The sequence below is a fragment of the Diceros bicornis genome, chromosome 16 (assembly GCF_020826845.1).
Source record: "Diceros bicornis minor isolate mBicDic1 chromosome 16, mDicBic1.mat.cur, whole genome shotgun sequence".
NCBI classification, from domain to species: domain Eukaryota; kingdom Metazoa; phylum Chordata; class Mammalia; order Perissodactyla; family Rhinocerotidae; genus Diceros; species Diceros bicornis.
This window is the reverse complement of record NC_080755.1, coordinates 4,406,572-4,419,385: the sequence shown is the minus strand read 5'-3', so window position 1 is coordinate 4,419,385 and position 12,814 is coordinate 4,406,572. Positions and strand designations below refer to the sequence as shown.

Below are 12,814 nucleotides of genomic sequence, written 5' to 3'. Positions count from 1 at the left end.
GAGATCTCAGTCTCTAATCCACTCTGGGTGGGATAATAAGCCTTTTCATTCATCACTCATGATGGCCAATTTGGGCCATTTTGAAATGAGAGACAGTTTCCTTTCTCATTTTCTAGAGATGAGTACAATTTCTTTATTTCTTGATTTTGCTGTCTTTACATAGCAATAGGTCTAATGCCAACATGCAACTCCAGTTTTTGTTTTGGAACAATTGCTTGATTTCATGAAAGGAAAAACTAAATAAAACTGCTGTTTTATCCTAGGGATTTTTCAGCTGCAGGTAACACAAAAAAATCAGTTTACAATGTCTTAATCAAAGCAAGGGTTATTTTTCCTACATGACAGACACTGATGTGGTAGGTCCACCCTGGCCTGTGCTGGGTCCAGGCTCTGTCTTCCTTTATTCTCTGCCCTCTTTAACAGGTTTGCTTTTGTCCTTGTGCTTGTCACCTCCTGAGTGTGCTGTGAAGATCAAAGAAGAGGAGAAAGGGCACAGCAGCACCAGCATCGCCCTTTTAGTAGGAAGGGAAAGCATTGATAGACACCCCTACGTTACTTTCCCTTAGGTCTCATTGTCTGGGACACATTGTCAAATGACTACATCTGGATGTGAGAGAGGCTGGGAAAGCCAACATTCTTAGCGGGGCACACTGCTGCCCTGAACCCAGTTAGGGTTCTGTTGTCAAGAAAGGAGGGCGTGGACATAGGGCACGCAAACACAGTGACTGGTCTGGCTGCTTCTGGTAACCGTGCAATGCCGTGTGGATGGGGATCCGCGAGGACGTCTACTGCAGTATCATGGAGTATGAAGCATTGTTCGTTACTCAGATAGTTTCCAGTTTCCAAGGGTATTTTCCCTTTCTTTTTTGTCCTTGCAAAAAGAACTCTACCATTATTTTTACTCCTGCCTGAGTAAGATTTTCATAGAAGACTTGGAATAAATTAGGAGTTATTCATGCTGCTAGATATAGCAAGTGCCTCACAGTATTTGGAAGACTGGAGATTGATTTTAGACACATAAGCTCTGGAATGAGAACAAAATAATGATTATCTCACAGCATTGTGGTCAGGATATACCAAAGTAATGCTAACAGGTGTTAACTGTTGTTGTCTTTATGATGATTTCTTCATCCATAAATCATACTTATTCAGTAACTACTGCGCCAGTCGTTGCTGTAGCAGGTGCTGGGGATACAGTGGTAAAAATGTAAGATACAGTGAATGTGCTCACTCACGTGACTCACCTGACAGGAGATAAGCAGATAAACTAGGAAGATAATTTCAAGGAAAGTGATAAAGAGACTTGAGAAAGGGTAATGTGGTGGGGACAGTCTCTCTGAGGAAGTGATTTTAAGCTGAGAACATTTTTTTCTTGAGACCTAATTCTCTAAATATCCACATTACAAGTAAGATATTCTTGGTGAAAATGCAATTTCTTCTGGGGAAAAACACTATTTTTATCACAGGTTCCCTTTATCCTAAAGGCAGTCATATGAACTGTTATAGAGTTTACAGGTTTCTTTTACCCAACAGATGGCTTTCTGTCTAATTCACCATCAAGTCAACCTATCAAACTTCCTCACACAAAATTTACCAAGGAAGTTGTTAGAGTTTGTGCGTTTCCATTGCGTGTTCTTCTTGACCCCTTCTTTGTTGTGTCCCTTGCTGCTGTTCTTAATGTGATAACTCTTCTCCCCATAGTTGAGGTCATACCTCTCCTTTCAGATATGACAAGGAGAGAATTATGACTCCCGTCAGGGCTCTAGAGATAAATATGCATTGATAAATATGTAAAAGATCACTTTAAACATTACTTTAATCGAGTGCATTAAAATAGTCCTGAAAAAAAAATACTAAGTAGAGTTCATTGAGAGTTTCCTAGAATGTCGTCCACACAGAACTGCATCCAAGCCAGCAGATGGAGAGTATTTGTAGGTTGGCTAGTTGGTTTGTGGGTTTCGTGTTCTAGGCCTTTGTGACGGTCGCCTTGGTGTTGGATTGTGAGGCGCAGTTTGGAGAAGTCTATTTTATGCCCTGTGTTTCTTTCTTTTCTCATAGATCCTTTCATTTACTGACTGAAACAAGCATACTTCTTAATTAAGAACTCGTTTACAGTTTTTAAACATCAATTCCTCAGATTTGTTTAAAAATTGTTTTCTTTTTTTTTGGTTAGGAAGATTCGCCCTGAGCTAGCATCTGTGCCAATCTTCCTCTATTTTGTATGTGGGTCGCTGCCACAGTATGGCTGACAGATAGTGTAGGTCCCTGTCCTGGATCCAAACCTGTGAACCCAGGCTGCCGATGCAGAGCATGCTGAACTTAACCACTACGCCACGGGGCCAGGCCCCCAAATTGTTTTTTTTTTAAAGCTGTGTCTAAAAGCTACCTTTGGATAGGGCAGCTCTCATTTCTCTCTATTTGTCCCTCAAGGTGTTTTGCAAAGTTGTGAGAGCATAATAAGTGTCTCAGACATACTTTCTTATTGTTCAGTAAATTTAATGAAAATTTATTTGAGGTATAAATATTTGTTTTAATATCATCACACATTGGGACCCAGCCTCAGTCAGTATTTTCATGCATAATCACACTGTAATGCTAATTTCTGATTTGTATGTAAGCCTCTTTTCTTGACTATAAGCGTCTTGAGAGAAGAACTATGGGATGCTCCTCTATTCGTTCAGTAAGCATTTCCTGAGCACCAGCTCTGTGTCAGACTAGGTGCTGGTGACACGATGGTGCAGTACACTCAAGCTTGTAGCTTACAGTCTAATGAGAGAGACAAACATTAAACAGATCATCATTTAATTTGTAGTGGAGGTAAATGCTATGCAAAGTGGGAACCTAACCTACTCATGGAAGTTAGCCTGAGGAAGTCGAGTATAAGCTGTCACCTGAAAGATACGTAGGAGTTATCCAGGCTGGGAGAGAAGAAGCTCATTCCAACATGCAAATGCCCTGAGTTGGGAAGGCGCATGGCAGGTTCAAGGAACAGGACAAGGCCAGTATGGGTGCAGAATATTGCATAAGGATAAAAATTGAGTAAGATATATCTGGAGAAGTAGATAGGAGTCAGATCAGTAGGCCAGGCTAAGGATTTTGGACTTAATCCCAGCAATAATGAGAAAACACTGAGAGGTCCTAAGAGGAAAGTGATATGGTTAGGTTTGTGTTTTGAAAATATCACTCTGGTTGCAAGATGGAGAATAGATTGGAAGGAGTTAAGAATGGCTACTGAAATTCTCCAAGGAGGAGATGATGGTGACGTGGATTGGGCCAGTCACAGTAGTGATGAAGATAAGTTGGCAGTTAAAGAAATGTTTAGGAGATTGAGAACTGATTGGAAGTTGGGGTGGAGTGAAATGAGGGAGAGGACATGTCAAGGATTCTCTCCAGGTTTCTGGGATTGATTGATTGTGATGCGATTTATTGAGATGAGCAGCTCTGGAGGAAAAGGAAGTTAGGGGGACAAGATGATAACTTCAGTTTTGAACATGTTGAGTTTGAAATCTTAAAGAGATCCCAGTGGAGATGTACGGAGTTGAATGTATTGATCTGGTACTTAGAAGGTCTGGGCTGTAGCCTACAAGCATCTTTAGCACACAGTTGGCAACTGAAACTGTAGAAATGGATGGCCCAGGAACAAATTTTGAGGTTCTCTGACATTTTACAGTTAACTAGTGGAGGAGAAGCTGGCAAAGGAGATTACCAGAGAATGCCTGTGTGCAGAAGAGAAACTGTCAGGGTGCGATGTCACCACAGCAGTGGACAACACAATTCAAGGAGAGAGCCAGCTGTGATTAATACTGCCAAGACATCCAGTGGGATGTGTGCTCAGTGCATGTTGGGCTCAATGCATCAAGGTCATTGGTGACGTCAGGAGGGAGGTTGATGTGGCTGGAGAAGTACGATGTGAGGAAATAGAGACGGCTATTATGAGAAGTTTGGTTGTGAAGGGGTGAAGTGTGAGCAGCAGCTAAAGGGGAATGTGGGCTCCAAGTGGAGTTTTAGGCTTTTGTTTTCTGTTTTGCTTTGTCTTTGCTTGTTTCTTTGTATAATGGGAGGAACTGAAGTATGTTTAAATGTTGGTGGAAAGGATTCAATAGTTCAGGAGCAATTGGAGTATATGATAGCCTAAAGATCCTGAAGAATGGGAAGTGGGTGAGATCCAAACATGAATGGTGAGGGATTTGCTTTGGGGAGGGGAGAATGCTCCAGGCCTTATGATGGAAAGGAAGAAGGAGGAATGATGGCACACGGGTGAGCAGGCTCCTATTTTCTCAGTAAAGTAGCAGGCACGCTCAGCTACTGCGAGCCAGAGGGTGGAGGTGAGTGGAAGGTTTGGGGGAGTGGAGAGAGGCTCAGGTGACATGGAAGACAGTGGTTTTGGTAACACCCAATCTGCACTGTTGTGTAATTTTTTTCCCAGGAGAACTTAGTTATGCAAAACACAGAGTGGCAGGATAGTACAGTTGACCCATGGCTAACTTTTTTTTTCATAGTCAGATGTGATAAAAGGTTAGAGAGGCAAGGGAGTTCAGTTATTTGCAATAGAGGGTCAGATACTGGTTGATAGGATCTAAGACGAGGGAAGGGAGTTTGAAGAGAGGAGCTGATGATGGGAAAGAAGGGAAATTAGTGGTCTGGAAATTCCAGTGATGTTGAAAACATCGTCGGCAGTTGGGATACCTGAGCAAGCAATCTGACTGCGACATGACTTTGTAGTCAGCTAGGCTGTTTGCTTAGTGATTTTGGAAGCATTGCCATTTTGAGTGATGACAAGATCCAGAGGGTTTTCTTTGTGTGTGTGGCTCAGGTAGATTTGGGGGAAGAGGCCAGTGGAGATGAGTTGGTTCATGATCTGTGAGGGCATCATATGGGACAGTATGACCGAGTGGTTATTGAGGTTGCCTAAGGTGACTGGTGGAGCTGGGACAGAGCAGAACGCGGTGAGCCAGGTGCCGGAGTCTTCCCTGGGTGATATGGGGTCACAGAGACAGATCAGTGAGAGCAGTGAGAGCGCCAGTGGCGATAGAGCCCTGTACTGTCAGCCTCAGAAGAGCAAGAGTCTTAAAAGAATATGAAAGAAATAGAGTCTAGAAGAGGCACTGGGAGAAAAAGAGGGCACTGACTTCTTCACCAATTCTGAGGCACTTGGGGTTTGAGAAAATGAACATTTTCTCCTGAGGAAGGCTACAGGATGCAATGTCTCCACCCAACAGCCAGATTAAATTAGAGCTAGGAGATGGAGAAAATGTTGAGAAGGGGAAAAAGAAATAGGGAGCTTGAACAGGAAATGGAAGTCTGAGAGCTGGGGAGGGAGAAAGAAAGTATGGGATTGTCAGGGAAATAAGGCCCAGAACAGTATGACAGTATGGGATAGAACATTCTGGGAGCTGATAGCTGTGTGTGTGTAGATGGAGGGGGAAAGCGGGGGAAAGAGCAGACTGAGGAAAATCACAGAACAGAGCAAGGGGATTTAATCCTGATCATCTTTAGTGATAGGCTGCGTCTTCGGCTTGACAGATTTGTCTCTGGCCTGCAGTGGCTAGGGTAGGGCAGAGTGTGGGTCAGGCAGCTCTTTCTGTAGCTAGCTTGACAGCTACTGGAGTAACATGGTAGGGCCACGTTCGCTGTCTTTGGCCTGCCCCATTTGCGAGCTCGGTGTCTGTCTGTCTGGCATTTGGGAGAGCCTTGCTGTGGTTGAGTGGGAGCTTCATGGGGAACCACAAACCAGACCTCACCCGTGCGCATTCCCAGCTCATTGCTGTATTGCCTTTACCAGTACTTTTCTCTGAAAGAAATAAGTGAATGTTCTCCTATCTGTTTTTTTTTTTTTTTTAATTTCTTCAATGCCTATTTATTTTGCTCTGCTCCTGATATTAGGTGCTGGTAGTGTTATCTATTACAGCACTGATATTTTCTGCTAAATAATTTTATAAAACATTGCAAGTACCCAATACATGTTTTTTGGTGATGGTTTGTTTTTAATTTGTGACGTCTCAATGAATATCATTGAAACATTTTAGTTTTTCCAGTTCTTCTTTACTGAGAGTGTTTTCAAGGTTCTTTTACTTCCTGAAGGAGCAAATGATGTGAAAATCCTTCCAGGTCAAGCTGTTTGTCCTACTCCAGGGTGCCAAGGAATAGGCCATATCTGTGGTCCACGGTATTAAGGACATCACAGGTAAATTTTTTTCTTGTTTAAATTATTTCAGGGATGAATTAAAACATCATGCAGGTTAGAAGCTATAGGAAGCATCAAAACTGACTCTGTTGGAGCCAAACACCTCCCTCATACTCCCTTCTTTGTGCTCCTCAGGCCTCCCTCGCCTTTTCCTGCTGTCTTTCAGCCCACCTCTGCATTCCTGGAGCCTCCTTGGACTCCTGAGGCCGTGCCCAGACCCACGATGCTTCCCCCAGTCCCTGCTCTCTGACAGTTTTCTGAACACCCACACAGTCCCTCGGGTACACTCACCACTCGGAGTCCTGCCCTCGTCCTGAATTTTCTCCACACAAGTGCTGAGTCTTGCTTTCTTCCAGAGAAATTCCAGAACATCTTACCTTTTTTCCTCTCTTGTTTTCACCTTGCCCCTATTTCTTTTTCTTTATTTCTTATTCATTTGGAGATGAGATGATAGAATAGAAAATAATAAGTGTGAAGTTATGTTGCAGAATATGCCTGTGTTTTAAATGTTTGATAATAGTATGAAGAGGATAATGCTTGTAACAAAAAATAAGTATGAATAATTACTGCTTTTTCTGTCCCCATCAATTGGTAAAATAATGTATAGTAATAATAATGAATGTATATTCATATTGGTAATCTAGTTACAGAATACATAAATAAAAACTGAACAGAGTTTTCCCAAATACATAAATATATAAAACAAATATCATACCTAGAAGGTATAGAGAGAAAAGAACGTCATATGATATGTGAAGCAAGAGAACATTTGTTTGGATAAGAGATCCAAATGGAAATCCTTGCTTTATCAGGCAGTTGCAGTCCTGCAAACCAGTGCTTGAAACAGTTCTACATGAATCAAAGCAAATGTTACTGTAAGAAATAATGGTAAACACTCCCAAATAGCACACATGAATAGTAACACTTAAAAGAATATAATATAGCATCCATAAAAAAGAAATAAAGACATCCAGACCCCTCGGTTACTTGGGCAAACATGTAGGACATGTGAAATATGCGAGCGGAGCTAGCCTGGCAGACACACTGTAGTGTTGTGTGAGGGAAGGAGGAAGAGAGTAAAGGACATATGGAGGGAGGGGCAGAGAGAGAGGAGCGCTCACATCCTTGGGATGGTGGTCTGTATTAGGTGAGAACCCTGTTGGAGTGATCAAGCCATCCATTTCCAGACATCCCTAGGGGTATATGGCTATGAAGAACTTTCCTCAGGCTTGTCTTGTGTGTGTTTTCTGTTTGTTTTTAAATCTAGAGCTGCAAGGTCCAATATGGTAGTCATCAGTCATATGTGTCTATTTAAATTAAATTTAATAAAATTAAAACTTCAGCTCCTCAGTCACACTTAGCCACATTTCAAATACTCAGTAGGCACACGTGGCTAATGGCTACCATATTGGATGGCACAGAAAGGTCTGTAAGACAGCCGTGAGAGAGTTTACCATGTCCTGCTTTCTCATGGTAGATTTTTGAGTGGCAGGTATTTCCAGATGAAATAACTGGCCATCTTAGTGCCTTCTTCAAAACCTGAATTATTATCCTCAGAGTTAGCCAGATCATAACGTTGTGGTTGGTCTGTTCCTTAGTGTTCTCTGGAGTTGACCCTCCTGTGGCACCGGGGCTGAAATAACAAATATTACCCTGGACAGCTCCTTCAGATTGCCAAGTAGCTCACTCAAGGCCCCTTCTTCCACTTCATCACAGCTGACGTGCCTCCCACACTGTTCTTATGTGTAGCTCATTCGTCTTCCCCGACTTGGATTCTGAAAACCTTGTGAACAGAGTCACAAGGGGTGCACTCCACTTTGTTCCAGCAACTCCTCTGAACTTTTCTCATCCAGCATGATGTAGATAGGTCTAATTGTTGTTCTTATTTGTAAGATCTATTTATAAGTACTATTGAGAATATCTGATATGTTTTTCTCCACCAAGCAGCCTTTAAAAATTGGCCTCAGAACTTCTGAAGAAACTAGAAGAATGTAAAAATAGAGAAGAGTTTAAAGAAAGGCATTCTATGAAGCTTAGGGAAAAAAATGAAATACTGAACACGTGTGGTAGTGAGAAGAATGAGACTTTTTTAGGGAACTAGAAGTCGTAAGACATTATATCTCCAGACCTCACAATTCACAGGGCTGCTCAGGGTGACTCCTTGGAGATCGGGTCCTGGTTCTTCTCCTGTCTTAGACCTCGTCATGACAGAGCAGGGCTCATGTAAGCCGTTGTCTGAGTAGACATGGAATTGGAAAAGTTCCCTCTAAGACAAATGTCAAAGAGCGTACTTCCTATATTTTCTCCTTAGAGTTTCATGGTTTCAGGTCTTAGATTCAAGTCTTTAATCCATTTTGAGTTAATTTTTGTGTGTGGTGTAAGATAAGAGTCTACTTTCATTCTTTTGCATGTGGCTGTCCAGTTTTCCCAAAACCATTTATTAAAGAAAATTTCCTTCCTCCATTGTATGTTTTCAGCTCCTTTGTCAAAGATTAGCTGTCTGTAGATGTGTGGGTTTATTTCTTGGCTCTGAATTCTGTTCCATTGATCTGTGTGTCTGTTTTTCTGCCGATACTATGCTGTTTTGGTTACTACAGCTTTGTAGTATATTTTGAATTCAGGGAGTGTGATGCCTCCAGCTTTGTTCTTTTTCCTCAGGATTCCTTTGGCTCTTCAGGGTATTTTGTTCTTCCACATAAATTTGCCATTTGAGACAACATGGATGGACCTTGACAGCATTATGCTAAATGAAATAAGTCAGACGGAAAAAGACAAATACCATATAATTTCGCTTATATGTGGAAGATAAACAAGCAAATACATAGATCAGGAGAACAGATTGGTGGTTACCAGAGGGAGAGGGAGGCAAAAGGGTAAAGGGGCACATGTGTATGCTGATGGATAAAAACTGGACGGTCTGTGGGTGGTGAACACGATGCAGTCTATACAGAAACTGAAATATAGTGATGTACGCCTGAAATTTACACAATGTTTTAAGCCAATATCACCTCAATAAAATAATTTTAAAAAAACAACATTTCCTCTGCCGTCCTGCTGCCTCTCGGTGGATTTTGAGGAAACACTCCCTGTTTGCATCACAGTGCAACCTAGGATTACCTCTCCATCTGGCCCCTGACTCCTCTCAGCCCTGCTCAGGGCGGGCTCAAACCCCTGCTGCTTAATTATCTCTCACCTCTAAGGCCCTTCTTAGATGCAGTCGGACATGTCAGGTGGTCCATTAATCAACACCTTCTTGCACCAGGTGACCCTTCTGGGGCCCTCTGTCCTCGTCCTGCAATCTGAACTGGTTTCTCTGCAGATGAGCTGCACAGCCATCTTCTTGGGACTTACCTGCCTCCTGGAATTCCTTTTGCCTCCCTTCTGTCAGGTCCTTTTTTTCTTGCATTCTGAGTCTTCTTTTCCTTGGTTTATTTTTTCCTAGCTTTTTAGGATAGGATTTGTGGGAGGTAGTTTTGTTTGTTTGTTTGTTTTTGTATATCTAAAATATCCTTTATCTCTCTTCAACCACTTGTTTAATTGTGGATAAAATTCCAGTTGGAAACCTTTTCCTTCAGAATATTGAAGGCATTGCTCCATTTTCCTTAAGTTTACCAGAAGTCTGCTGGCATTCAAATTTCAATTTACAAAAAGGATTGTTCTCCCTCCCCCACCTCCATAAGAGTCTGCCCCGGACGTTTTCAGGACTTTCTCTTTGCCCCTTATATTCTGCCGTGGGCCTTATTCGTCCGTTGGTTCACTCTGGAAACTCACGTCTCATTGCTGGGAAAGTCCCTAGGTTGTTTCTTCCACAGGGCTCTCTCTTGTGTTTGCTGGTGCTCTTTCCCACATGGATGCTCAGAGTTCTCTCCTAGCTTTCAACTCCTTGTCTTTTGTTCTCTTCTGTGGACTGTTTCCTCAACTTTGTCTTCCAGTCCTTTGATTGGAGTTTCTAATTATACTATGATTTTTTTTTTCAGTTTCTGAGAAGGCTTCCTTGCTCTCTGATTTGTGTTTATTGCCTCCTGTTCTCATTTGATAGATAAGAGTTCGAGGCTGATTTTTCCCTGCTCCCTGCCTCGACTTTTTTCCAGGTTCTTGTGTTTTGATTTGGTTTTTGGTTAGATTGGTTGACTTCTTTCTGTCATATGAAAGGCATTTCTCAAATCCTGGCAGTCTCTCTCTGCGTTCACTCTTGAGAGTGAGGCACCGGAAAGCTGGTCCGCGGCTTTGTGAGCGCACTTGGGGCCTGTCAGTTGCTGAGCTTCCTGGACAGTGGTCAGGCCAGGACCGGACAACGCTGAGGAACCCTTGTCACCAGCAGTAGGCCTCTTCTTCTAAGTTCCTTCTAGCAGAGACAGTGCTTCCAAATTTCTCCCGATGTGTTTTTATGGCATCCTCTGTCTACAAGCTGTTGGCTCTCAGCTTGCGCATTTTCCACCTTCAAAACTGTGTTGACTTATCTGCTATCATTTCTTCTCTTGTGCTTTGTCTTTATGCGTTTATATCCTTTTATTCATTTATTTTTCTAGTAGTGAGAGAAAGGATTTATTATCAAGGAAAAAGGAAAAATTCAATTTTCCAATCTGCCATGTTTTCTCTATTTTATTTTATTTATTTATTTTTTTTTTGGTGAGGAGATCAGCCCTGTGCTAACATCTACCAATCCTCCTCTTTTTTTGCTGAGGAAGACTGGCCCTGGGCTAACAGCTGTGCCCATCTTCCTCCACTTTATATGGGACGCTGCCACAGCATGGCTTGCCAAGCAGTGCGTCGGTGCGCGCCCGGGATCCAAACCAGCGAACCCGGGGCCGCCACAGCAGAGCAAGCGTACTTAACCGCTTGCGCCACCGGGCCGGCCCTCTAATTTATTTTTAAAACTTTGTTTCCCCCCCAAATAATACTTCAGCTAATAGTGTATGACGTTATTTCTAACACTGCAATTGTTCTACCTCATCATAACAGCACCGTTTTCTTGATAAATAGAGAAAATAAAAGATTTTGTGCAATGAGTTTTTGTTAAATTTGGCTCAATAAATTTTATGAATTTAAAATGGCTGATTGGAGGGGCTGGCCCGGTGGCGCAAGCGGTTAAGTGCGCGCGCTCCGCTGCGGCGGCCCGGGGTTCGCTGGTTCGGATCCCGGGCGCGCACCGACGCACTGCTTGGTAAGCCATGCTGTGGCGGCGTCCCATATAAAGTGGAGGAAGATAGGCACCGATGTTAGCCCAGGGCCGTCTTCCTCAGCAAAAAAAGAGGAGGGTTGGCGGATGTTAGCTCAGGGCTGATCTCCTCACAAAAAAAAAAAAAAAAAAAAAAAAATGGCTGATTGGAATACTATATGCAAAAAGATTCCCAAAGGCATAGCTTTAATTTTATATGCATAATACGTCTTACTTTATTGTCATCTTAGTTAAAACTTCTATCCTGCTGAGAGAGTGCCTTCATTACCTGTGTTCTCATTGATCTGATTCCTTTGTCACCTGGCCTGTCATGTTCTCTGACTTTGTATTATCACATAGTGAAATTGGACTGGGGGAAATTTAAAAATAAACTTGCAGATGTATTTTTACTTTAATAAGTAAAAGGAAAAAGAGTATCTGACTTTAGATAACACTTTAAATATCAAAATGACAAGATTAATTACCCAATTTAATAAAAGCATTGATAATGAAACAAAAGATCATCCATGAATCTTTAAACCACTCTTCTATCTGTTACTATAAAATTCTTGTAGGTTAGTGAATATGTTTGATTTTACTGAACTGGGAAATGATTATGTGAGAATTCTATGTTTTTTTCCTATCTTTAAGGAAGAAGATTGCTCAGTGGAATATGCATGTGGAATGCTTAGTGTCATGGCAACTAGGGCATTGCTTTCCAAAGATCCTGTATTCTTTGACACATTCTAAGGATTTTATTAAGTACAAAGTTCCAAATTACATGAATTGCCAAGATTGTAGAAACTGTATTCCTAGATGATGAAAGCAGATGTGGCTTTGGTTTATTTCGGTGTGAGAACAGTTTACAGTGGTTAATGGGAAGCCAAATGGTGATATATGGTAATTTTAAATCACCTTAAAAACCAAAATCAGAGTAAAATATAGACAAAGAAAATCCATTCTCTCAAAAATTAGAAATATTGCCATGTACATTATTTTAAAATTGACACCATTTTATTACAAAATTAGTCCATGGTCAATATTAAAATTTTGGATAGTATATAGAAGTATTAAAAAATAAATAAAAACCACTCATATGCCAACTACAAAGTTATATGCCTTAAATCTGTTTCATTTTCAGGCTTTTTCCCCCATATATATATACATATATATTTTTCCATGAATAGAACCAGACAGGATATACAATTTTTTGTAATTTTTTTTCAGTAAAATATCAAGTAGTTTCTCGTGTTGTTGAAAATTCCTCAGATACATTAACCAGATATTACTTGGTGCATTAGTTTCATGACCGTTGTGTCTTTGTGTCCTGGATTCTATATTAGTAGAAATGACTCTTCATCCTTATTTTCTCCTTGACCTCTGTGTTGTCTCATATTAATAGTGCCAAACAGAATTCTTCTTTTGTGTGTTCAGAAAATCTTTGCATGTTCTATTATTTTTAGCCTTTCACG

At 41.4% G+C, this 12,814-nt stretch overlaps 1 protein-coding gene across 1 annotated transcript in view; it reads left to right on the top strand.

The window, feature by feature from the left end:
- L3MBTL4 (L3MBTL histone methyl-lysine binding protein 4) overlaps positions 1-12,814 on the top strand; it is a 342,274-nt gene that overhangs the window by 157,676 nt on the left and 171,784 nt on the right. Inside the window, 1 exon segment of the mRNA XM_058556539.1 lies at positions 6,082-6,184. Within this exon segment, the coding sequence (XP_058412522.1) occupies positions 6,082-6,184 (103 nt within the window).